We start from the raw sequence: 26,280 nt of genomic DNA, 5'->3' as shown, positions 1-26,280 counted from the left end.
TTCCCACCTCCTCAGTAGATACCCATGAAGTCAGTCAGCTGCCCAGTGAAACTTAAGTATCACGCTGTCTGCTTCAGCAGGACACTGACCTCCATGTGCAGAAGAAGCAGAGAAGCTGCTGGCACCAGTTCCCACTGGTCCTGCAGCCCACAGCAACACCAGCGGGGGCAAACTAGCAAAAGGGTGTGTTAGGGTATTGTGATCAGAAAATAAATGGCAAGGGACATCTTTATTCTTCTATGTTACAGAGAAGGATTTGGGGACATAGCGCTAACAGAACCAAGGGAGAACATTGTAATATGAAAAAGTATATGAATTGATATAAATTAATAAGCTTGACTATGTCAAAGGCAGCCAATTACAGTTGGCCTTCTCTACACACAATTTTCACATCAGTACTCAACTAACCCCTATAGTTAGATGGTCACACCTGTGCTAAGCATGTGCAAACTCTTATTTCCTTCTCTTTAGTCCCTAAATAAGACAGTATGGAAACTATCTGCATTGTAGTTGTCATCACAAGATATAGAGATGATACAAAATGTACTAGATGGGCTGGAAAGATGGCTTAGCAGTTAAGGCGCTTGCCTGCAAAGCTAAAAGGACTTCGGTTCAATTCCCCAGGACCCAGATAAGCCAGATGCACAAGGTGGTGCATGCGTTTGGAGTTCGTTTCCAGTGGCTGGAAGCCCTGGTGCACCCATTCTCTCTCTCTCTCTCTTGCTCTGCCTCTTTCCCTAGTAATAAATAAATAAATAAATAAATAAATAAATAAATAAATAAATAAATAAAATATTAAAATATACTAGAAGACATTTAATACAAGGGACATAAGTATCGAAGGATTTTGGCAATAAGGATAGTGGCTGGAGTCTGGAGCTCATCCCCACAGCTGCTGAGGGCAAACTGTACTCATCTGGATGACTAATAAGTAGTCGATCAGGCAATCTGAGCATAGGACATCTGCCCAAGCAGGGGGTGGGGGAGGTGAACAAACCTCACTACAGTGAGTTGATTACAGGCTTCACTATTTGACAGCCTGGCTGGACTGAGGTGTGGCTATGGCATAGTGGTGCCACTGAACGCAGCCCTCTGCAGCAGGCACTTACCGTGGAGGAAGAGGAATTTTTATCTGGCGCTGCATATCGAAAAAAGGTCCCAACCTTGTCCACTGACACAGGGCTGACTTGTTCCCAGCCATTCACTCTCACTTGTAGCTGATGGATCCGAAGGTCATGGGTGTGTCTATCAGGCAAGACACAGGAAGGGTATAGTAAACAAACAGTCTCAGAGGGAAGGAGAGTAGAAGCTGATGTACAATATAATGACATAGGAAGCAGTGGCTAAGCCCTCCAGCCATTACCTAATGCAGGAGAAATTAAGAGGACAGTTTAACTGAGCTTTGCACCTAAAGCATAAATTGTAAGATCTGGAGAGCTTGAGCAAGAAGGGTGGGTGCCAGCCCCTTGTCCAAACCATGAGATTCTGCACAATAACCAGGTCCCGCCCTACCAGCCCCCACCTTTATAAAATAAGGACATCAGGAAAAAAGTCACTACAGTGTGGTAGTGAAAAGTACTAGCCATTGAATCACATAATCATGCTTGTGGGAATAGAAGTTTGTTTTTTTTCTTGTTGGTTCCTCTGTTGAACCTCCTCCTTCTCTCAGGACCACATCCAGTCGTTTGGCTGGGGCCCTAAATGACCACAGACCAGCATCTGAGAGACGCAGCATTTAGAGCTGAAGTGTTCAGCTGAAATTGGAGCAGAAGGCAGTGGGCAGAACAGAAGGAACAGGAGGAAATTGCACATTTAATTCTATTTTAGATTTTCCCTAATTCAAGCCAGAAGGCTGAAATAGGGGAACTGAATTTGAGGCTGACAGGAAGGGAGGAGGGAGGCAAAGAGGGGGTATAGTGTGCCAAAGGGAAAATGCCAAAAAAGGCATTTATTTTGACGAGTTCAAACAGAACAGTGGGACTTGCAGTGGGTTACAGAACATGGAAACTAAAATGGTATCGCTACCGAGGTCGAGCCCTTTCAGAGGCAAGAGGCACAGTTCCTCGGCTCCTCCAGAAATTCCGTCAACTTTCCCATGGCTGCTCCGAGAGCCATGTGGAAGACGCCTCTGGGAACTGTGGCCAGGCGTAGGGATCGTCTCACTGCCCCTGTGCAGACCCACATGTTCAAAACCCTCATCAGCAGAGGGAAAGCACACAGTACAAAGCCACACAAGAGGAAGAAGCACTCGGACGTGGGTGAGGTTTGCAGAACCAGACTGGAGCCCTGAAAAGCTTGTGACTGTGGAAGGCTGACCCCATCTCTTCCACTTCAGCTCAGCTTGGAAACAATCGAAGTCTCAGACACTAAGTCTTCAATTATTCACACCCATGGGACAGCCTTTCCATTTAAAACTGGTTACCAATAATGGGACACCTCATTGGATAGTTTATGGTCTCTCAAGAACCAGACATAAAGCTTTTTCCCACACTTACTCCAATCCTTTGGCTGGCTACTTCAGGAGTACATGAGCTAGTGGTGCCCCTTGAAAAATTCTTCTCGTGATGCCTTGAATCCCTATGTACTGTAATTGGCTCTGCGCCTGAACCTGTCCACTTGCTGAAAATGCTGTGTAGCCCACAGCGACTTTTTTTTTTGGAGGTAGGGTCTCACTCTCCAGGCTGACCTGGAATTCATTCTGTACTCTCAGAGTGGCCTTGAACTCACAGTGATCCTCCTACCTCTGCCTCCCAAGTGCTGGGATTGAAGGCATGCACCACCATGCCCGGCCCACAGGGATTTTAAGACTGAAATCACTATGCTTGGAAAACAGTGTCAGAACAGCATGTCACCCTGCACATGGAAACCAGGCCAGGCTACAGAGAACATGAGTGTCAAATGTATCCATGTTTGCACTAAGTTATCTTTTTATGTGTCAAGCAAATGGAAATAGACATGAACCACCAGAATGCCTAGACGGCCTATATTTTAAGCAACTTTCAATTATGTTAACAACAGATCATTAATAAGTAAAAAGGAAAACACTAGGGAATATTAACACTCACTTTTTCCCTTTCAAGGAAAGAGTAAATGGTCATATCTTACCTGTGCCTTAATTTTCCTCTGGCTTCAAATTCAAAGGGGATCTCTTCACCTGTGAGGACTTCTCGCCACTCGCTAACATTGTGGGCATCATCCAAAAACGCTCCGTTACCTTCTGGAACCATCCCAGGACTCCCACTGTGAGAGAGTGCGGCCCTGGAACCCAAGCAGATGAAAGGTTCCCATCTCTCCTTGCTCTGCATGCTGTCTCTAGGAGGAGGGCTGCGCACATAGGGACAGACAGACTCACAGCACAGAAGCAGCATCACCTCGCCCTGTTCAGTAGCCAAAGTGACTGGCTACATAGTGTGACCCAGCTTCACAAAACATTTTCTAAGGGGCTAGAAGATGGCTCTTTGTCTGCAAAACCTGCTGGCCAGACATATAAAGCCAGATGGATGGAGTGGCACATGCATCTGGGAAAAAAAATCATTTATATATAATCCCTGTGCCACTGGTGGTACATGCCTTTAATTCCAGCACTCAGGAGGCTGAGGTAGGAGGATTACTGTGAGTTCAAGGCCAGCCTGAAATTACCTAATAAATTCCAGGTCAGCTTGGGCTAGAGTGAGACCCTATCTTAAAAAAGTTTTATTTCTAAACTGTTAATTTTTAAAAAAGAAACATGGGCTGGAGAAATGGCTTAGCTATTAAGGTACTTGCCTGCAAAGCCAAAGAACTCAGTTTCAATTCCCCAGTACCTATGTAAAGCCAGATGTACAAGGTGGCACATGCATCTGGAGTTGGTTTGCAGTGGCTGGAGGCCCTGACATGCCCATTCTCCCTCTCTTCCTCTCTCACTCTCTATCTGCATCTTCCTCCTTCCCCCCCACCAAATATATGAATAATTTTTAAAAACTGGGGCCTGGCATGATGGCACATGCTTTTAATCCCAGAACTCAGAAGACTGAGGTAGAAAGATCACTGTAAGTTCAAGGACCACAAAGTTCATTTGTCAGCTTGCAGTACATTAAGATCCTGCTTCAAAATATCAAGCAAACAATAACAAAAAAACAAACAAATAAACAAAGATGGGGCTTGAGAGATGGCTCAGCAGTTAAAGGCACTTGGTTTAGGAAGCCTGCTGGCCTGGATTCAATTCCCTGCCACCTATGTAAAGCCAGACACAAAAAGTGGCACCTGTGCCTGGTGTTCATTAGCAGGGGCAGGAGACCCTGATATGTGCCTGTGTGCAAACTCACACACAAATAAAGAAATAATTTGAGGGCTGGAGAGATGGCTTAGCGGTTAAGCGCTTGCCTGTGAAGCCTAAGGAACCCGGTTCAAGGCTCAGTTCCCCAGGTCCCACATTAGCCAGATGCACAAGGGGGCGCATGCGTCTGAAGTTCGTTTGCAGAGGCTGGAAGCCCTGGCGCGCCCATTCACTCACTCTCCCTCTATCTGTCTTTCTCTCTGTGTCTGTCGCTCTCAAATAAATAAATAAATAAAAATTTAAAAAAAGAGCCGGGCGTGGTGGCGCACGCCTTTCATCCCAGCACTCGGGAGGCAGAGGTAGGAGGATCACCATGAGTTCGAGGCCACCCTGAGACTCCATAGTGAATTCCAGGTCAGCCTGGGCTAGAGTGAGACCCTACCTCGAAAAATCAAAAAAAAAAAAAAAAAAAAATTAAAAAAAAAAGAAAAAAGAAAAAATTTGAAAAACAAAAATGCCAGATGCAGTGGCACACGCCATTGATCCCAGCCCTCGGGAGGCTGAGGTAGGAGGATTACTGAGAGTTCGTACCAGCCTGGAACTACAGCATGTGCAAACAAAGGACAGTAGCAGCTCTTTTTTAAGCTGCTAAGTGAAAAGCTCCTCCATGGCCCTCTCATGCTTAATGGCTAGAAAGGTCCTCACGTACTCAGAGCACGAAGCCAACATCTAACCTGGCACAGTACTCACAAGAGGTTTTCACTTAGCTTGGGCAAACTCCACCCAATCTCATGGGGGCTGAAGTAAGTTTTATATATGGAGATGATTTCTTAGGGGTTGGGGAATAGAGGATGTTTGCAGAGCAGCCTCAGAAGAACACGAATGTCAATTTCATAAGCACACATCGCTTCGTGGTGGTGCACGCCTTTTATCCCAGCACTCGGGAGGCAGAGGTAGGAGGATCACCGTGAGTTCCAGGCCACCCTGAGACTACAGAGTGAATTCCAAGTCAGCCTGGGCCAGAGTGAGACCCTACCTCAAAAAAAAAAAAAAAAAAAAAGCAGTGCTGATGGGCTGGAGAAATGGTTTAGCAGTTAAGGTGCTTCGGTGCAAAGCCTCAGGTCCCAGGTTATGCCCCCCAGAACCCACGTCAGTCAGATGCACAAGGTGACGCAGGTGTGCAAAGTTGCATATGCACACAAGATGGTGCGTATGTCTGGGGATTAGCTATAGTGACTGAAAGCCCTGCCATGCCAATTCTCTCTCTCTCTCTCTCATAAATAAAATAATAATAAAGGGCTGGAGAGATGCCTTAGCGGTTAAGCCCTTGCCTGTGAAGCCTAAGGACCCCGGTTCGAGGCTCGGTTCCCCAGGTCCCACGTTAGCCAGATGCACAAGGGGGCGCACGCGTCTGGTGTTCGTTTGCTGGAAGCCCTGGCGCGCCCATTCTCTATCCATCTTTCTCTAACTGCCTCTTTCTCTCTGTCTCTTGCTCTCAAATAAATAAATAAACATAAAAAAATGAGATGTTACAAAACATCTCATTTCTAAAAAAATAAAATAAATAATAACAATAATAATAAAATTTTTTAATTAAGAGTGCAGCACCAAAGGAGACCTGGAATAAAGACTTTGCTGTAAGCCTTTTACTGTGAACATACTGTCGACCAGGTCAACATCTACTTCTCTGTGGCCCCTGCACAGATTCACAGCTCCCCACGACTGACGTGATGACAAGCACGGGCCTCAAGCCGGCCTACCCTGTTCTGCTGGCCTGTCAAGAAGGCTCTGGGGGCAGAGAGGGCTCCGGAGACAGGCTGCGTGCTCTCACCTGGTGGGGGTGGTGGTCAGGGCAGCAAACCACAACGTGCATCCTGTGTGGTTCCGCAGAGCAAAGGGGACAAATGGCTGCCGGCGCTTGGGAGTTTTCACGTCTGCTGTGACAAAAGAAGAACGCTATTAACACCGGCTGCTGTCTTCATGGCAGACACCCTCCCCATACCTAGAGATAGTGCCCACAGCTGTCTCCTGTGAGAAAGTAGGGGCAGGACACAAGGACCTACCACAGGGTTGTTGACAGGACAAACGGACATGCTATGTATGTGCTAGCTACTATGAGATGTATCACCCCCCTCACACACACACACAGGCATACATGCGTGTGCACGCCACACTCACACAGTTCTCTGAGCCTCACATCTCCCAGCACTTGGGAGGCAGAAGTAGGACTGCCAAGACTCTGAGGCTAGCCTGGGGCTACAGTGATTCTAGGAAGAGGAGACCTGAAAATAAATTCTAGAAAACCTAAGGAAATCACTCGGGTGCCTAAGCTGCATCAGAACGCTCTACAGTCCTCTGACCAAGGGCCTGTGTTACCTCCAGTGCCCACACAAAGTAAACAAGAGGTGGCAGCAGGACCCAGGCCATGGTGATCCGGGGTGGGAAGGCTCTCACTGAGGAGCGCACAACACATGGATTCTGCCAACCCTAGGGAGCCCAAGGCAGCCCCCCCTCCCTGCATCCGCCTGACCACACGGACAGCCTGAGGGAAGGCCACAGCGGGATGGTCTGCAATGGGGGAGGAGATGGCATCTAAGGAGGCAGCGACACAGACCACAGAGAACACCAGGGCAGAGCTGAGCTCTCCTCACAGACAGCAGAGAGAAGGCAAACTGTGCCCTGTCAGTCTTTAAGCAGCCATCCTCTCTTTGTCCCTTTGTACTAATACAGCATTCAGAACACTGCTAACCAGCAATGTCAGGTTAGCGCAAGTTTGATCTGGACACCCACAGAGGCTCAGGGAACCCTAACAACCCAGAAATCTGCTAAGAAGATAACTGGTTTCCACAGTGCTCCCATAATGCTATGGTGACACTTCTAAAGGTAGTTTCTATCTACAACTGTGCCAATTTCCCACCGCAGTGGCCTCATTTAGTCCCACAGGTCTGCTTTAGAAAACACTGCTGCGGAGGCCAACTCTGAAGAGCCATCCGTCTGCAGGGCGCGCCCTATTCACTGCTGGGCTCAAGAAGACACCTCCCTCCATGGCCACTGGCTCTCAATGCAGGAGATGACAGCCAGGAGGAAAAGAGGCCAGATGTGCCTTCCTGTCCCGCTGTGAGCCAGGATGGAAGTTTCCATTCGCAAATTAGATTGTAATAGGACAGGTGGCAGATGGCTTTGATAACTTTGTAAAAGAGAATAAAGTACTAGAAATTTATCTGAATTAAGCATATGGCTTTGGAAAAATAGCATGGAAGGGGCATACTGATGAGGACCTCAAGCTTCCCTTCCTGTGTTGATCACAACTTAGAGCACAGACGTCAGCAAGTCACATGTCAGGGGATAAAAATACCCAGAGTACACACAAGACCAAACCCTGCACCAGGATCCAAATACACTGCCCCTGCCTTTGGCACAGCACCAGAGAGAAAATTCCCAAATCCATCAAGAGAACATTATTGCCTGTGACCTCTAGACATTCTGCCTCCAGTAACCAAATCCAATTTCTTCCTGGGTTGAAAAAACCTAAAGCTCCTGACATCAAGTGCAGCTTCCAATGACTGCTGAGGAAACTCCCATCCCTCTGGACGTCCTTCCCAGAGAAATTTGGTCATTCTAAACAGTATGGGTTTGATGCTATACAGCAGTTCAACCTACCAGAAAGGACCTGGTTTATAAAACATAATAAAGCAAGCTGGAGAGATGGCTTAGCAGTTAAAGGTACTTGTTTGCAAAGCTTAATGGACCAGGCTCAATTCCCCAGTATCCACCTAAAGCCAGATGCACAAAGTGTTGTATGCATCTCAAGTTCATGTGCAGCAGCAACAGGCCCTGGGATGCCCATTCTCTTTCTCTCAAATAAATAAAATATTAAAAAACAGGGCTGGAGAGATGGCTCAGAAGTTAAGGCACTAGCCTGCAAAGCCTAACAATCCAGGTTTGATTCCCCAGTACCCATGTAAAGCCAGATGCACCGAGTGGCAAATACGTCTGGAGTTCATTTGCAGTAGCCAGAGGCCCTGGTGCACCCATTCTTTCTGTTTATCTCTCTCAGCTCGGAAATAAATAACAATATTTCAAAACAAAACAAAAACATCCATAAAAAGTCATAATCAACACATCCAAGCCCCAGGTCTGCTGCTAGCTGATCAAATGAATGAAAGCAAATTACTATGATGTCTGTCTGAGCCTCTGTCCTGTTAGCTACATAGAGATAATGTTTGGCTTTAGCTGAAGATTACAGAGCATACAAGAAAAAAACCCAAATTAAATGTGAGTACTCCCTCAAACACTTATCCCAGTAAGATCTTCTAAAACAAACAATAACAACAAGAACAATGTCCCTCTGTATTAATATCCCTATTCAGTATTCCAGTAGAGGGAAGTCAAGCTCAAATACATTTCTGCTTCTGGTGCTTTGCTTTGAAGACAGGGTCTTACTATGTATGTGAAGCTGGTCTTGAACTAATCCTCCTGCCTGAGTCCCTGAAGTGCTGTGATTACAGGTGTACACTCAAATAACTTTTTGATAAAATGTAATGATCCGCAGTCTGGAATTAGTCACATACAAACATCAATCGATCAGATTTAATCATACTCATGCTCATTAAGACAAGGGAAAGCATTCCAGTTCCTCGGTGCATGGGGTATTTCAGTTCTCCCACATTTACTTACCGTCAACTTCTCAAGGAATGTTCGAAGGTCACAGTGAAAAATAAAGAACTCTTTCTTTTCTATCTCCTAAGCATGTAAACTCCTATCTAAAGAAATTAAAGTGTCTCAGCAATTATCTTCTGGGAAATATTTTCTTAGCTCTATGGCTATGATAGCTCCAGCTTCATGGAGCCCGTGAATAAATAAATGCTCATTGAGGATTCCATAAGCAAAGACAAGTGGCATGCTTGGCAGAAGATGGTGTTCCTCCACCTACTTGCTTTTCTTTTGAACAAAGCCCCTTTAATTGGCCTTGGCTGTTTGTGCATCACATACTGCGGAGCGTATTCCACTTGCACCAAAGGTTAAGGGAGGTGGAAGACAGGCAATGCATTGCTGCTGATATAATGAGGTGCCACTCTGTTCATTAGTTGGAGATGTTCTTACAAACAAATGTTCCCCCTTCAGCTCCAGTGAACAAATATAAAAATCAATGTACCAGGCAGTGCTTGAAACAGGAAAAGGAAGCAAGCCCTCGCTTGGCTGTACTGTACCTCTAGCATAGATCTGGTGCTCTAGGTTAGTCAGACTGGCTGTGCTCCTAGTTCTAAGGTAGACAAGGGGGAGGCCTGGTAGACAGGAGAGACAAAGTTAGAGGGCAAGAATAAATGTGGCAAGTCAGCTCCACCTTCAACAACAAGCACAAACAGAACAGTATGGCAACAGCATGCACCGAGCAGTTACAGGCTCATCCTCCTGCGTTCTTAGGAGCCAAGAATGTGCCTGGCGAAGCGCGCTGCTGTGCACACAGCTCTCATCGCACGCTGACCCAAAGCAGCGCGCTTCTCTTTTTATAATTAGGGGAAGAAAAGCATAGCAAACGTTCTCTTCAGCAGAATGACGAGCCTTTTGAGGTTTCTTCATTTAAAGCAGATTATTTTCTTAATTGGCACAGAGAAAAGTTACAAGAACCAATCCGCATGGATTTGGAGGGAGGATACTCCATTCTAGTTGGAAAAACGCAGTAGCAACAGAATGCTGGTTGCTGGGGGCCTCAAACGCTCAGGAGAAGTCAGTGTGGGCTCCGGTCTTCAACAGTCTCTACTAGGGCTGATCTCACCATACTGAATTCTAAATCACATGTAGACATTACAAGAACGTTTATATTTGGTTCACAAAATGACCTTGAAATACAAAACTGTATGTTCAGGGAAGTGCCACAGCATCCAAGGCTACCTTTGGGACCAACCCTTAGGAACAAGGGCAATTATGTCAAAATGAGGCCAACACACTCTCCCCCCTGCTAAAGAATCAGCAAAACAATGCAAAACCAACAGTTCCTTAGGCTGAATTTTATAGAAGGGCTGTTCAAGGGGCTCGTTTGAAGGTTGGTCTGAATGAAAAGCACAACTCTGGGGGAGGAGGATGTGACCAAATTCTCAAATAAACCTGAAAGGTGTGACCAACTCATTCAACAAGATTGAAACCCAGACCTATTAAAATATGCATATTGCCCAGGTATTTCCATATGAAGAGGCATTTGGAAATTTGGTCTGGTTCTGTTTTGTATGGGTCAAAAGGCATATCCCACCTGCGTCAGCTTAATTGAAAATGAAATCTGTCTCCACAACAGGGGGAAGAAAAAAAAACATCAAAATAGAAAAGGGACTTGCTGGGAAGAAGATGGGAATTAGTGGAAGGGAAATAGGCAGAAGGATGAGAAAATAATGGCAGAAGATTATGATCAAAAAACATTATACTTAGACATATAAAACTGTCAATTTTTTTTAAAAAAGAAGCATTATTTTAAAAAACTATAAAATAAAACTTAACAGCAGCATTAGCAGATAACTGACTACAGAGAACAGAGAAAATTTACCAACAAGAGAGACAGGGAAACTATGTGCTACTACTGAATCTTGAGCCTTCCTAGCTATGCTGACTCTCCATTTAATACCTCCCCCCACCCCCAGGATGCAGCATGTTTTCAGAACCGCCACACTCTCTTGGACATATTACATATTACAAAGATTATTCAGTCCTGTGGGTAGACTATGGCTTTCTGGACATGAACTGGGAAGGTTAGGGAGGCAGACTGGAAGCACTGGCTCCTAAACGACGACCTTGGGACTTGAAGCAATAGCCTGAGAACACAGATACAAGTCACTCCCTGCGTCTCCTTCTAGAAGAACAAGGCAGACAGAGTCAGCTCACACACTCTGAGAGGCGAGCCAGCATAGATACTCCACACACTATGGAAACCCACTTCCCATGACATGTCTGCAGACCAGAGGGAACACTGAGGTATTCATGAGCTCTGTGAAGTCCAGCCAAGACTCCCCAAAGAAACCACGCTGAAAGAGTTGGGGCTGAGTTGAATTTGGATGACAATGGCTTGTAGAACAATGAAGCCCTTGCAGTTGTCTATCACCATCTCCCCAGCTCTGAGGAGAGCACAGCTCCATGGTGAAGCATTAAACAGACAAAGAAAACATCATCTGTGGAGAACAAACTGACTCTCCTTCCTCCAGAGGCTGGGTATTCAATTCTTTTATACTCTAAGAACAATATAGGCTCCCCCTTTAAAAACGTTTTTCCACATGGGATCCTGCCCTCCCTCTTTTCAAGAACACAGATAAGTCCACAAACTCGCTAACTTTAAATGTTAAAAGAGTGCTTTGCTGAGCAGCTGGTCCTGGTGCAATCTCAGGTGTGCCGGCTCATTTGCAACGTCACCGGAATTTAGACTCCCCTCTCCCAGTCGATGATGGAATTAGAGCCCATATCAAAAGTTCAGTAGTTTGAGCCAGAAAACTATCTTTTAACAAGGACTAAAATAGAATTAACACAGGACAGTCAGATCTTCCTATAAATTTCTCCATGAAAAATGACGGTTCGATTTAAATTTCTTAGGGAGGCATTGGTCTGTAGGTCAACACTGATAGAGACATTTGCAAATTAAAATCTTACTCTGTCCAAAGCATGGAGGATCTACTGAGGAGCCCATCCAGTCTTCCGTCTTGGCTGCAGCGACTTCCTTGTCTTCTTTACAGTAATCTGCCATCCACGACTCTTTGGTGCTTACATACTGGTCTAGAATTCCACAGAGCCATCGAGAGGAGAATTAGAAATGATTAAAAGTTCACATCACATCATTCACTTCAGCAACACAAGCCTTTCTTGTGCGCTTTGGTACGTGCGGGGCCCACGCTGGAAGCTCAGGGGGGCTAGGCCCTCGAGGTCTGCCACACCGCATGGAAGACATTAATGGGAGCAGAGTACTGCCACCACAGAGCTGATCCACGCTGCACAAGGGAATAAAACAGAAATAAACAAGATGCTATGGGGCCCAGGAGATGGGAACACTTACTCTGTTTTGGCAAGAGAAGGAATATACCCCAAAGTCCAAGGAAGTCTCGGAGTAGTGGAGCCCTTAGTGTTTGGAGAATAAATAACCACTACTAATGAAACTGAGATTGGAGAGGCATTTTGAGGGAAAGGAATAATATATGCAAAGACTCTAAGGTATGAAAAAGTACATGGCATATTCAAAAATGCTGTGTGTTGGGACATGGCGGAGAGAGCTGGGGAAGAGAAAGGCGTAATTGCAAGTAACATGGCATGCCACAACGAGGGAGAAGGTCTGGAGACACACTAGTTAGGAAGCTATGGTTGACTCAGGAGGTCGAGACCCAGCAGCAATGCTCCCGGGGAGGTTTATGTTTTGAAGGGAGATTCTCATGGGAATGGCAGCATGCAGCAGTAAAGACCTTCTGTGCCAAATGAGAGAGAAGCTAGTCTTTAAAACAAGAATCAATGATTTCTGGTTTTCAGGTCCAATACTTGCCTGTACAAGTGAGATGTATCCACGCACTAAGAGGTCCTAGCAATGTTTCTGGGTTTTAGAACACCATTAGAAACAGAGAATTGAAGATTTCACCAAACAAGAGAGTCTTTTTTAAATATATTTTTTGTTTTCATTTTTATTTATTTGAAAGTGACAGAGAAAGAGGCAGAGAGAGAGAGAGAGAGAGAGAGAGAGAGAGAGAGAGAGAATGGGCAATCCTGGGCCTCCAGCTACTGCAAATGAATCCAGACACATGCGCCCCCTTGTGCATCTGGCTAACGTGGGTCCTGGGGAATCGAGCCTTGAACCAGGGTCCTTAGACTTCACAGGCAAGTGGTTAACCGCTAAGCCATCTCTCCAGCCCAACAAGAGAGTCTTTAAAAGACATTTTAAAAAGGCATTCCTGCTCATCAGAAATACAAACAAGACTACTCTCATTTATAGGCTACTCAGAAGGATACAAAAAACTAACACAAATTAAGTAGATGATGGGAAAAACAATAGTAAAAATGACACAGTTTAGAATGATAAGGTTAATTTACTGTTGTATATGTGATTTTCTTTCCTTCCTTCATTTTAAAAATATTTTTTATTTACTCATTTATAAGCAGAGAGAAAGACAGACAGACAGACAGAAAGGATGGGTGCAGCAGGGCAACTACCACTGTAAACTCCAAACACATGTGAAACTTTGTGCATCTGGCTTTATGTGGGTACTGGGGAATCAAAGCTGGGTTGCTAGGCTTTGCAGGCAAGCACTCTAACTGCTGAACCATCACTCCAGCTCCTTCCTTTTTTCTTAAATATATTTTATTATTTATTTATTTATTTATTTATTTATTTATTTATTTATTTGACAGAGAAAGAGGGAGGGAGATGGAGAGACAGAGAGAGAGAATGGGTGCGCCAGGGCCTCCAGCCACTGCAAACGAACTCCAGACGCGTGTGCCCCCTTGTGCATCTGGCTAACGTGGGTCCTTTGGCTTTGCAGGCAAACGCCTTGAGTACTAAGCCATCCCTCCAGCCCTCCTTCCTTTTTTCTTGCCTCCTCCTTTTTTTCTTTCTTCCTTTCTCTCTCTCTTTTGTTCGTTTTTAAGGTAAGGTTTCACTCTAGCTCAGGGTGACCTGTAATTCAATACATATTCTAGGGTGGTCTCAAACTCATAGCGATCCTCCTACCTCTGCCTCCCAAATGCTGTAATTAAAGGTATGTGCCACCGCACCCAGCTCCCTCTTTTGTTTTATAAAATTTTGTTGTTTTTGTTTTTTGAGGTAGGATGTCACTCTGGTCCAGGGTGACCTGGAACTAACTATGTAGTCTCAGAGTAGCCTTGAACTCACAGTAATCCTCTGCCTCCTGAGTGCTGGAATTAAAGGCATGTGCCACCATGCCCAGCTTTGTTTTTTGATTTTGAGACAAGGTTTCACTATGTAGCCCAGGCTGACCTTGAACTCATGATATTCCTACTTCAGTCTCTGGAATGCTGACATTACAAGCCTATACCATGCTCAGTAACCACAGGTAATACAAATATCCAAACAAATTAATGAGTGAAATCTGATCACTTAAAATAGCAGTTTCAAATTATTCTGATCAAAAAAATTACGGCTGCATCTCACTCAGCATTGGATGGCTATCGAGAAGCCTTGATTGGCACACTGGAGAAAATTTGCAATTTACAATATCTATGTTACAACCCAAAGATAATCACAGTATCACCAAAATATGGTCATAAAACCAATAAACCAAATAGTGAATGTGAGATTTCACAGAAAGCATACAAAGTGCCCAGCAGTGCAGAGGTTTAATATTTATTTTCTTATTTGATAGATACAGTATGGGTACACGAGGACCTCACCCCCACAAATGAATTCTAGATGCACGTGCCACTTTGTGCCCCTGGCTTTATGTGCACAGGTCCTGGATAACTGAACCCAGCTGAACATGCTTTGCAAGCAAGGGCCTTTAACTGCTGAGCCATCTCTCTAGCTCTCCTCTAGTTTCAGGTGACAGAAATACAAGATTGAGTGGTTCTCTTTCACCCCATCAAATTCAGAGATGCACTTCTCAGTGTCACCACTAAGGAAACTGTTAGGATGTACCACTGGCTTGGCAACCCTCTAATTAAGTCATTTTCAGAGTTGGGTCAGCAGAATGGAAAACAACACAGGCAACTTGCTCTGCTGTTAAGATAGAGGTTTCAAAGTCATTCCTCAATCACTCTGCAATGTCCACGGTGGGGCATGCCTCTGATCCTAGCACTGTGGAAGCTGAGGAAGAAAAACCGGGAGTTTGAGCCCAGCTTGGGATACACAGTAAGACCTTGACTGAAAAAAAAAAAAAAAAAGCTTTAAAAGAAAAATCACTCTATGACCAGCCTGCGAGACATGAGTCTATCCTCACTGGCAGAACATTTAGTGAACACAGGTGACAAGCACTGGGAGGAGAAAGTTCACGGGGCTCTTCTGCCTTCCCCACGGAGCCTCAGCTCTGACCTAGTCACACAGGGCACCAACTCTGGAAGCCAAGTTAGGCTTGGCCAAGAAAGCAGCCATAACAAGTAAGTGATATCAGACACTGGGCAAAGCATTGCCCACCTAAGATTAATTGTCTACAGATAGGGTCTTCTGCGCAGAAAGGTGCCACCTACAACCAACGGGCAACTTTCCACTCACCGATCAGTACAGAAGTGATGTTGATGTCCAAGCGGGGTTTGGCCTTGGCCTCCAACTTCAGGCGAGGAGGATGGAGACGACTCGCTGCCTGTTGTTGCCAGGATACAGAGCAGGGCCATGGCTCAATAAATGGCTCCCAGCCTGAAAGAACACAGGAAGTAGGACATCTGTTCAACAGATATCAAGGCTTCATAGAGGAACACTGTTCACAAATGCTTAGGAAGGATAGACTATAGCTTAACAGACCCAATTCACTTTCATAATAAAAGTCCCACCTCTCACTAAGGTCACTCTACAGATGTCTGCTGTCCATGGAACACATGGGGAAAAGCATAAGCGGTCCCACTACAGTCTTGCCAAGGTGACAGGAATGGGGCGGGAGGATAGTGCCCTATGTGGTTGAGTAACAGGTGCATTTGGAGGCTTATTAGCCTTACAGGTACAAAAGGAATTTAGAATACATTCAGATGCAGTTTAAAGACAATACCACCACATATACTCAGACACCCATTTAAGAAATGGAAATGGCAAAGACCTTTGAATCTGGAGTGCCACTCACTCCCCATTTTCCTCCAGACACACTCCAGACACACGTGTCCCTTGCGCAGCTGACTTACGTGGGTCCTGGGGAATTGAACCTTCGCAGGCAAACATCTTAGCCACTAAGCCAGCCCCTCTTTTACTGACTTGATGATAATAATCTTCTCTCTCTCTCCCCTTCTCTTTGGCTTTTTCAAGATAGGATCTTGTTCTGGTCCAGGCTGACATAGAATTTACTATGTATTCTCAGGCTGGCCTCAAACACAAAGAAATCCTCATACCTCTGCCTCACAGAAATCCTTCTACCTCTGCCTCCCTATGCTGGGATTAAAGGCATGTGCCACCATGCCTGGATTGATAATAATCTTAGTGGCTTGCTTGCTTTATTTTTGGTAGGGTCTCACTCTAGCCCAGTCTGACCTGGAACTCACTCTGTAGCCCAGATTGGCCTTGAACTCACAGCAATCCTCTGACCTGAATCTCCCACCTCAGCCTGCCAGAGTGCTGGGATGCTGGATTATTTAACTATCTCCTAGTCTTTCTTTATAGTTTTACCACACACATGCATGCATTCCTTAAGAATATTTTGGTTTTCCTTGTAAATGAATAACTGATATATATATATATATATATATATATATATATATATATATATATATATATATATATATAAACAAAATCTTTGTGTGTGTTCTTATTCAACTTTTTTGGCCCTAAACAGCAATCCACTAATGCATATATGTTTTATTTACCCAGTCTACTTCTGAGAGACGTTCATTTAACCATAGATTCACTGCTACTAGGAAGATACTGGTTCAGTCTGTCCACATTCCCTTGTCCACCTAGTAAGGAAGTGCTTCGTGTCCAAAACTAGACAGCAGTGTCTAGACCAGCTGCTAAGTTTGCTTATGTTCACTTCTAAGGGATACTGAATGGTTTTCCAAAGCAAGGATACCAACTTACAACAAAAACCCAATAGCAGAAACCATGGCTAGTACTTGCTCCAATACTCAGCAGTGTTATACTTACCTGTTGCCTATCTAATGGGTATAAAACATGGTATCTCAAGCCAAGTGGTGGTGTAAGCCTGTGATCCCAGCACTCAAGAGGCATGAGTTCAAAGCCAGCCTAGGATACAGACAGCTTGTCTCAAAACAAAACAACAAAAAGATTATCTCTTTGTGATTTTAAATACTCAACTTTTAAAGGCCAGCTAACTAACTTTTGACAGACTTTAAAAAATATATTTTTTAAGATTTTATTTTTACTTATTTATTAGAGACAGAAAGAAAGAGTGAGAGAGAATGGGTGCACCAGGGCCTCCTGCCACTGCAAATGAACTCCAGAGGCATGCGCCCCCTTATGCATCTGGCTAATGTGGGGCCATGAGCCTTAACCACTAAGCAATCTCTCCAGCCCAAAAATATTTTGTTTTTATTCATTTATTTGAAAGCGGGGGAGGGGGGACAGAAATAGAGGAGAGGGGGAAGATTGGCATGCCAAGGCCTCCAGCCACTGGAAATGAACTCCAGAATCATGGACCATGTGCACCTGGCTGACATGGGTCCTGGGTAACTGAACCTGTGTTCTTTTTCTTTGCAGGCAATCGCCTTAACCACTAAGCCCTTTCTCCAGCCCATGATAGACTCTTAAATACCCTCATGTAGTCAGCCATGATGCACATCTAATTCAATACATCCCAGTAACCAAGAGCAGGTTCATTAGTCTCCATGCCATTTGACACGTAGTGCCCAGAGCACATTCACACAACTTTGAAAGTAAGTAGCAGGCTGGGTGTGGTGGCACACACCTTTAATCCTAGCACTTAGGAGGGTGAGATAAGAGGATCTCTGAGTTCAAGGCCAGCCTGAGACTACACAGTGAATTCCAGGTCACTAGAGCAAGACTCTACCTCAAAAAAACAAACAAGCAAGCAAAAAAAAAAAGTAGCATTTGAAATGGGCAAATAAGTATTTCTCAGCAAAATAGCTAAAATAGCTGCCATGTGCTCTGCAGGAGTTTCTCTTCATTAAGGAGATTCAGGCCATTGTGCTAAAGCTAAACATTTTGGATGAGGAAAGAAGACTGTTACCTTTCTGTGAACGTTAATGACACTGAACTTAAATGTGACAAGACTCTAGAACAATCAACAGCAGCAATGGAGGCCTACTCCTCCGTGGCAATGGAAGGTGGAGACCCCGGGTGGGCTTCAACCTGCACTGGGCATCACCACTTTCCTTACTTGTAAGGTCCACACCTGCGAGGAGTTCTGATAGGGCTCAGAAGTTGCCAGCTCAAACCCTTAGGCCTGAACATACAATGGCTTCTAAAATTCAACCTGCTTAAGCCTGCTATGGTTTAAATGTGGTTTGTCCCCCAAAAGTTCATGTCCCAGATGCTGGGTTACCAAATATGGCAATGGAAGTGGTGGGACCTTTGAGAGGAGACACCTAAAGCAAGGTCTTTGGGTCCTTCACTGCATGTCCCCCAAAAGAACTGCAGTTACGTAAGTTGGAGCCTTGACCCTGAACTGCTCTCTGGCTTCCTGTCAGGCAATGTGATAGCTCCCTCCCTCCCACATGTACTCCTCCCTGATGCTATTTGCCAATGAGTCCTCTGCAGAGGCTGAACCAATGGAATTTTGGTCTTTCAGCCTCAAAAACTATGAATGAATAAAATTCTTCTCTTCAGAAAGTAGCCAGCTTTGGGTATTTTGTTGATAATAATGAACAACAGACTAATATAAGGCCCATCTAGGGTCTTTGCAATGGGAGGAGGAAAACATGAAAATGCCTCTCAGGTTTATCCCGAGCTTACATTTAGAGTAACATTCAGCTCTGCTCAACAGGGCTTTGCTTTAGGGAATAGGTAGGACAGGATCACCACTGACTGTGCCCTTCTTATGAAACAAACAGGTCCTGTGGGGACTGAGCAGGCTAGAGGCTGAAAATGCTGATGGAGCCAGGTGTGGTAGTGCAAGCCTTTCATCCCAGCACTCAGGAGACAGAGGTAGGAGGATCACCATGAGTTCAAGGCTACCCTGAGACTACAGAGTTAATTCCAGGTCAGCCTGAGCTAAAGTGAGACCCTACCTTGAAAAAACAAAAAAAGAAAAAAGAAAATGCTGATGAACATTAAACTATCAAAAAAAAAAAAACAGGGCTAGAGAGATGACTTAGCGGTTAAGCGCTTGCCTATGAAGCCTAAGGACCCCGGTTCGAGGCTCAGTTCCCCAGGTCCCACGTTAGCCAGATGCACAAGGGGGTGCACGCGTCTGGAGTTCGTTTGCAGAGGCTGGAAGCCCTGGCGTGCCCATTCTCTCTCTCTCCCTCTATCTGTCTTTCTCTCTGTGTCTGTCGCTCTCAAATAAATAAATTTAAAAAAATTTTTTAAAAACATAATGATTATCAGGGCCAAACACATGACCCTTCAACACTGAGCAATACCATGTTTTAGGAGGAACTATGCTATATGATCAGACCTAACTATGAAAATTTTAAAGAATTAGTCACAACACATCAGATATATTTATTTTTAGAAAAACAGAAAATCTTGCTTCTGTGATTACGAGTCAGTTGCTTTTAGATTTTCCCTGTCTCACCCCACCTAACCCTCTTCTTCGTGTCAAACTTTTGCAGTAGTGGGCCTAGGCGAACATTTAAACGTGTGTATGTATGTTGTTGGTAGAGGTATTTGTGTGTGTGTGGTATACATGCATGCAATGTATTTATGTTTGTATGTGTGTGGGCTCAAGTATATAGGGAAGTGCATATCACATGTGTGTGACGGTCAGAATTTGACCTCGGGTGTCTTACTAGATCACTTTCCACCTTACTCTTTGAAACAGGATCCCTCGCTAACTTAGAGCTTACCAATTCAGGCTAGCTAGCTACCCAGTGAGCCCAAGATGTTTGGTCTATATCTTCCCCGTCCTAGGATCACAGGCATCTGCCACCATACCCGACATGTTTAACAGATGCTGTGAATCCAAACACAGGTCCTCAACCCTGCACAGCACTTTACCCCTGAGCTATCTCCACAGCCCAAAACATATTTAGAAATCCCACAATAACACAAATGTATACTGACCAGAGAGAGCACGGTTATAATAATCTCCAGAAAGGGTGAAGTGGGCGTAGCCTTCAGGGTTGGTTCTTATGTGCTGAAGAAAATTCAGACCTGCAACAAAGAAACCTTGCTGCAGTGGCAGGGCAAGAGCAGCCCAGTGCAGCCTTTGTAGATGAAAATGCGTTAGACTGACGCTAGCCGCAGCTAGAACTGATGTTCTTATAGAAGAGAGCGCACACAAAACTGTGGTGATACTCTGTCCCTCACGTAGGCTTTTAACATCCATCAAGATCTTCTGAAGCTACTATATTGAAGCTTTATTCATCTTGATGACTGAGCATTTTAGCACTCCCTAAAGCCAGCTAATTATTCTCTATAGAAAAGATATTTATTTGGGGTTGGAAGGATGGCTTAGCAGGTAAGGTACTTGCCCACAAAACCAAAGAACCCAAATTCATTTCCCCAGGACCCACGAAAGCCATATGTACTAGGTGGTGCATGCATCTAGGGTGCACTTGCAGTGGCTGAAAGCCAAGGTGTGCATGCATGCTCTCTCTCTCAAATAAATAAAAAAATACATAATAAAAAAAGGTATTTATTCAGAGTCAAAACTCCAAAGCGTTTAATCATGCATCCTGGCAGACCTGACAGAACAGGGAGTGACAAGGACAACCTCTAGGATGGGCTAAAGGCTGACCGAGAGCCCCAGAAACAAACTTTTCTTAAACATGAGGCTAGTACGATGAAAACCATGGATACAGCTAGTGGGTTTCTATATACTCTCCTTGGAGGCCTCGTCCTGGCTGCCTGCAAGAAGATACAGAATACAGTCCTCCTGCCCTGGTCCGTCCGACCAAAGACAGCTTGCAGGTGAAGAACAGGTCACCTCACACATGGTCCTTGGCAGAAAGACCTAGATGAGACTTCTACTAAGAGCATGGCTTTGTTTTGCTTTCAAGAGGGAGACAAGGCAAAAGCAATCTTTCCTCTGCTTATTTTGTCAGTGTGCAGAATAACACATTCTGACTCTGGTCAGAGACGGGGAAGGTAAGCAGAATGCGGGGGTGGGGGGTGGAGACTGGGCTCCAGTTATTACAACAACGGTAATCTTATCAATGACAGCTATTCCAAGGCTGTAGGCTGAAGGCCATGTAGGCAAATAAATACCAATTTCTGGAAAATATACATAATGGAAAGCATGTGTGAAACTGCTATCTAAATTCCACCCTTACTACCAAGTAGAGGGAAGCAAGAACAACATTAAACATGTACAACGTAATGCCACGGTCACTGAATTAAGCGTCCGCGGCGCCCGCAAGCGCGGCACTCACGGGAGAAGGTGAGCTCGGCGAGGGGCACGTCGCAGTCCATGCAGTCATCGATGAAGCAGACGCACACGCTCTCCGCCTTGACCTCCACGCCGGAGATGCGTGGCGATGGCACCGCCCCCGGGCTGTCCCGGCTGCCCGAGGCCAGCGACAGAGACTTCAGGGGCTCCGCATTCTTGAACAGCCAGCTTGCTGCCTTTTTCAACTGGCCTTCAAAAACATTAGAAGGTTAGAGGTTCCACCAGTGTCCACAACTACCCTGGCACCTCACAGAGGAACAGGAGAAAGAGCTTCCTAGAGATCGATGGGGCAGCCAAGAAAACCCTGATCAGAAGTGTTTTCACATGAGAAGAAAAAGCGGGAGGGAGACACAGCGGGAATTCTGTTACTAAGCGAACGGTGTAAGACCCTGTTCACTGCACACCTTCGGCTCAAGTGTGACTCCCAAGACCTCCAGGAGGCCAGCCCTCCTTCCTGTGCCATCAGTGGACAGGGGGGAGAGGGAGCCCACTCTAAGGGCCACGTGGTATGCAATCCTCTCTGCATGGCTTCACATGGGCTAAGGTCTCAAATGTCTTAGTTGGTACATAATCTGACTTTCCAGTGCAGATTTCTAATGTACTTTTTGCCACCCCCACAAAAAAAAAAGAAAAGGTTCAAAGAAGAAAGAAAAGGGAAGGGGGAAGTCACTACACACTTGGAAATTACCAGAGCATAGAACAGACCCTTACTTAAGGGCCTGAGAACTGGAGCAACCGTGGCTCTAGATCCTAGTCCTGCACTTACTAGGTGGGCAAGAGACTTGATTTCTGTGCCCTGGAGCACTCAGGGGAATAACAGGGAGAGGAAATCAGTGAGGCCCAGAATACTAATAATGCACTAATGGCTCTAAAAGCACTCTGTAATCTTTATTACTAACGAGACTAAGTAGCTTTAGTTAGTATAGAAGATTTGAGAAAGAAATTTAAAAGGCTCTTATAACTTGAAAAAAATGGTTTTTGGGGAGGTAGCAAGATGGCTCAGTGTAAAGTGCTCACCACACAATAACTTCAGTTCATATCCCTAGCATGCACATAAAATGCCATGTGTGGTAGCATGCACCTATAATGCCAGTGCTGGGGAAACAGAAACAGGAGGATCTCAGAGATTTGCTGGGTAGCTAATGTAACCAAACTGGTCAGTCCTACGTTCAGTGAAAGAACCTGGCTCAAAAAATAAGGTGGCTGGGCATAGTGGCACACACCATAAACCCTGCAGAGGTAGGAGGATCACGGTTAAGTTTGAGACTACATAGTGAATTCCAGGTCTGCCTGGGCTAGAGCAAGACGCTACCTCAAAAAGCAAACAGGACTGAAGAGATGGCTTAGCGGTTAAGATGCATACCCAAGATGCCTAAGGACTCTGGTTCAATTCTCCAGGTCCTACGTAAGCCAGATGCACATGGTGGCACACGTGTCTGGAGTTCATCTGCAGTGGCTAGAGGTCCTGGCATGGCCCATTCTCACTGTCACTCTCTCTCCCTCTCTCTATCTATAATAAATAAATAAATAAAATAAGCTGGGCATGGTGGTGCACACCTTTAATCCCAGCACTTGGGAAGCAGAGGTAGAAGGATCACTGTGAGTTCGAGGCCACCTTGAGACTACATAGTGAATTTTAGGTCAGTCTGAGCTAGAATAAGACTCTGCCTCAAAATAAATAAGTAAATGAATAATTTGTTTAGAAGGTGCAAAAGTGACAGAGTGATTAAGGAAGGGTAACTGACATCAACCTCCAACCTCCACATACATGTGCACACACATACATGCATATATACACACACAAGCATGCATATATGCACAACACACATCCTGTACCTACACACACAAAAAAGAATAATATTTAAAAAGTGGGATTGGGGAGATGGCTCAACAGATAAAGCTCTTGCTGCACAAGCACCTAGGTGCCTGAGTTCAGACCCCTCGATCCCAGGTAAAAATCCAGAAGCTGTGGCAGACATCTGTCACCCCACTGTGCCTATGGTGAGTTGGAAAACAGACACAGAACTTCCTGGAAGCTCACAAACCAGCTAGCTTGACAAACGGAACAGTGAACAGCAAACAAGATGGAAGGGGGCAACCAACCCCAAAAGTTATCCTCTGAACTCCATGTACCTGCCATGGCATGTGTACACACACACACACACACACACACACACACACACACACCATGTTTCAATGGTTAAATAAAGAGTCAAAAGCATAGGAAAAATAAATATTATAAGGCATAAAGTTAATTAAACCAAAACTCAAGGATAACTAATACAAAACTGAGGAACACAAAATAACTTGCCCGTCTCCACTTTTTTCAGGATAAAAAAGGTTAACAGTTGATGTAAATCACTGGTGCTAAAACAAGCATGTTCATACATGACTGACTGGAGTATAACCTGGGAATGAGCTTCCTAGAAAAGGATTTGTCAACTGCAGCAAAGCACCTGTGGGACAGATTTCTACACCAATGTTCTACAGAGGTGCTTTCAAGTCTCTGTGCACTGCATCTCTGCCCACAAGAGGCAAGTGAGTGAACTAGCCCAGGCGTCCATCAACAGACCAACAGATACAGAAAAGGATGGAACACACACACACACGATGATGATGATATGAAAGTAGAAGCAAAATTCTGGGGCCTGGAAGGAGACTAACGAGAGAGGTAAGAGAGATGTGATGAATATAGAGAAAAGAAATGACATACATAAATGAAAATTCTGTGAAGTCCATCACTATGTACAATGAACATATGCCAATAAATAAGTAAATAAAACTAAATTCCAGTATAATATACATATCTATATACATTTACCATTTGGTCTGGTATTTATAGTGCTAAGTCTCTCTATCAAGAAAATACTTGAAGATGTAGACAAAAAGTCACACACACACAAAAAAAAAAATGTTTGGGACTGCAGAGGTGGCTTAGAGATTAAAGGTGCTTGCCAGCAAAACCAAAGAACCTAGGTTCAATTCCCCAATACCCACTGAAGCCAGATGTTCAAGGTGGTACATGCATCTGGAGATCGTTTGCAGTGGCTAGGGGCTCTGGTGCACCCATTCTCTCTCTGTGTGTGTCATTCTCCCTCTCTCTCAAAATATTTTTTAAAATGTTTCTTGCACAAATATATATATAATACTGAAAGAATAAAAACGTGAAGAATGTTACTTAAAATATATTCCTAGAGCCAATGTCAAAAAAAATTAGTGTTTACAATTAATTTCAATGACATGGAAAAATATATCATAATAAAATTATAATTCCATTAACTATCATTTAAAAGACAATAAGGTCATTTGTAATATAGAATTCCAAGACCCCTCAGGAATGCTGAACCCTATAATTTAATACCAAACCCTACAAGTGAAATGTCTTTTCCATTTCAACTATGCACTATGGCTGTAGCTGTCTCGGGGGAGCAAAAGAGGGAAAGGAGGAGATGGGAAGGAATCACTTGGCCAACATAAGCTATAGATAGTGGATCCACATTCAGATTACCTTGACACACCAGGAGAGCCTTGCGGCAGTCGTCCATGCTGAAGCCCAGCTCCTGCAGCCTAGCCAGTTGTAACTCTAGGAAACAATTTCATGCAAATTACCTCACAGTTCTCTGTGTGTGTGTGTGTGTGTGTGTGTGTGTGTGTGTGTGTGTGTGTGCATGTGTGTGTGTGAAAGAGAGAGAGAAACACACATTCCCCTTCTTGAGATAAAACAGGCTCTTAATACAAGCCTCTGTCAAGTGTATGATGAACTTACAAGGCACTTCCTCATGCTTGTCTTTAAAAACATAATAGTAACATTCAGTATTAACTACATAAATTCAGAGGACAATTCTCAAATTTTAAAATGAAGCTTGAGTATTAGCAATACAACCATGAAAGGAATTGTGTTACTCATCTGTAGGCTAGAGCAGTTGATGTCTGCTTTTAAACTTAAATAAAAGAGTTTGGGCTGAGGAGACAATCTTTTTTTGCTTGCGAAGTCTGCCAGCCCAGGTTCAATTCCCCAGTACCCACATAAAGCCAGATACACAATGTGGCACATGCATCTGGAGTTCGTTTGCAGCAACAAGAGGCTCGGGCATGCCCAAACACACTCTCCCTCTCCTTCCCCCCCCATAAATAAATAAGTTTTAATAAATTAGGGTCATGCTTATGATTTATAATTATACCTAATGACAGATAATTAGACTATGAGCAATTGGTGCATTAGAAACAAAAAAGTTAAAAAGAAGGAATGTTCTTAAGAAGGAGGATAGGATTTCCCGTTAGACACCTACCCAAGACAGGATCTAAGGTGCGTCTCGCACCTTCTCTGACTTCCTCTTCAATGCGAGAAGACCCTGGGGGGTAGCTGCTGAGGGAGTCGACCTGTGAGGCTACTGAGTCCGGCACCGCGGCACTCGCTTGCTCTGGGATGGATTTTGCAATGGCAAGAAACAGCTGCACATCATTATAGGAGAGCCTGATGTCCAGGGCTTGCAGTTGAATCTAGCAAAATGTAAAAGGCAGCAGGTTTTTAAAGGTGCATTTGGTTTGGCGTTTACACTTCGTACACACATAATTCCTACTTCCAGTTCTAAAAGTCCAAGAGATACTATAATGAGCTTTTCATTCACTAGAGTGCAAAGATCTTGAAATGAAATAACCATGAAGTTGTATGTCTCAGCTATCAGATAAAATAGCAAAAAAACTATATGAATTTTACAAAAAAAGACCAGCTAAGCCAGCTGTGGTGGCATATGCCTTTAATCCCAGCATTTGAGAGGCAGAGGTAGGAGGATCACCAAGAGTTCGAGGCCAGCCTGAGACTACAGAGTGAGTACCAAGTCAGCCTGGGTTAGAGTGAGACCCTACCTTGAAAAAAACAAAAACAAAACT

The 26,280-nt window shown here is 44.5% G+C and overlaps 1 protein-coding gene across 5 annotated transcripts in view; it reads right to left on the bottom strand.

Moving 5' to 3' along the window:
• Positions 1–26,280, bottom strand: part of Vps13d (vacuolar protein sorting 13 homolog D) — a 274,368-nt gene that overhangs the window by 152,074 nt on the left and 96,014 nt on the right. For 2 of the 5 annotated variants that reach the window (XM_045149288.1, XM_045149292.1), the window contains 10 exons: positions 25,680–25,890; positions 24,899–24,973; positions 21,374–21,580; positions 20,064–20,153; positions 15,435–15,575; positions 11,882–12,004; positions 9,466–9,540; positions 6,087–6,192; positions 3,106–3,258; positions 1,110–1,245 (listed from right to left, as the gene is read on the bottom strand). In XM_045149288.1, coding sequence (XP_045005223.1) covers positions 1,110–1,245; positions 3,106–3,258; positions 6,087–6,192; positions 9,466–9,540; positions 11,882–12,004; positions 15,435–15,575; positions 20,064–20,153; positions 21,374–21,580; positions 24,899–24,973; positions 25,680–25,890 — 1,317 coding nt within the window. The remainder of the gene's footprint in view (positions 1–1,109; positions 1,246–3,105; positions 3,259–6,086; positions 6,193–9,465; positions 9,541–11,881; positions 12,005–15,434; positions 15,576–20,063; positions 20,154–21,373; positions 21,581–24,898; positions 24,974–25,679; positions 25,891–26,280) is intronic. The other 3 variants (XM_045149289.1, XM_045149290.1, XM_045149291.1) reach the window with 3 other exon arrangements.

This window comes from Jaculus jaculus, chromosome 5, assembly GCF_020740685.1.
Source record: "Jaculus jaculus isolate mJacJac1 chromosome 5, mJacJac1.mat.Y.cur, whole genome shotgun sequence".
In the NCBI taxonomy this organism is placed as follows: domain Eukaryota; kingdom Metazoa; phylum Chordata; class Mammalia; order Rodentia; family Dipodidae; genus Jaculus; species Jaculus jaculus.
The sequence above is the reverse complement of the archived record's forward strand: the minus strand, read 5'-3'. Positions and strand labels throughout refer to the sequence as shown.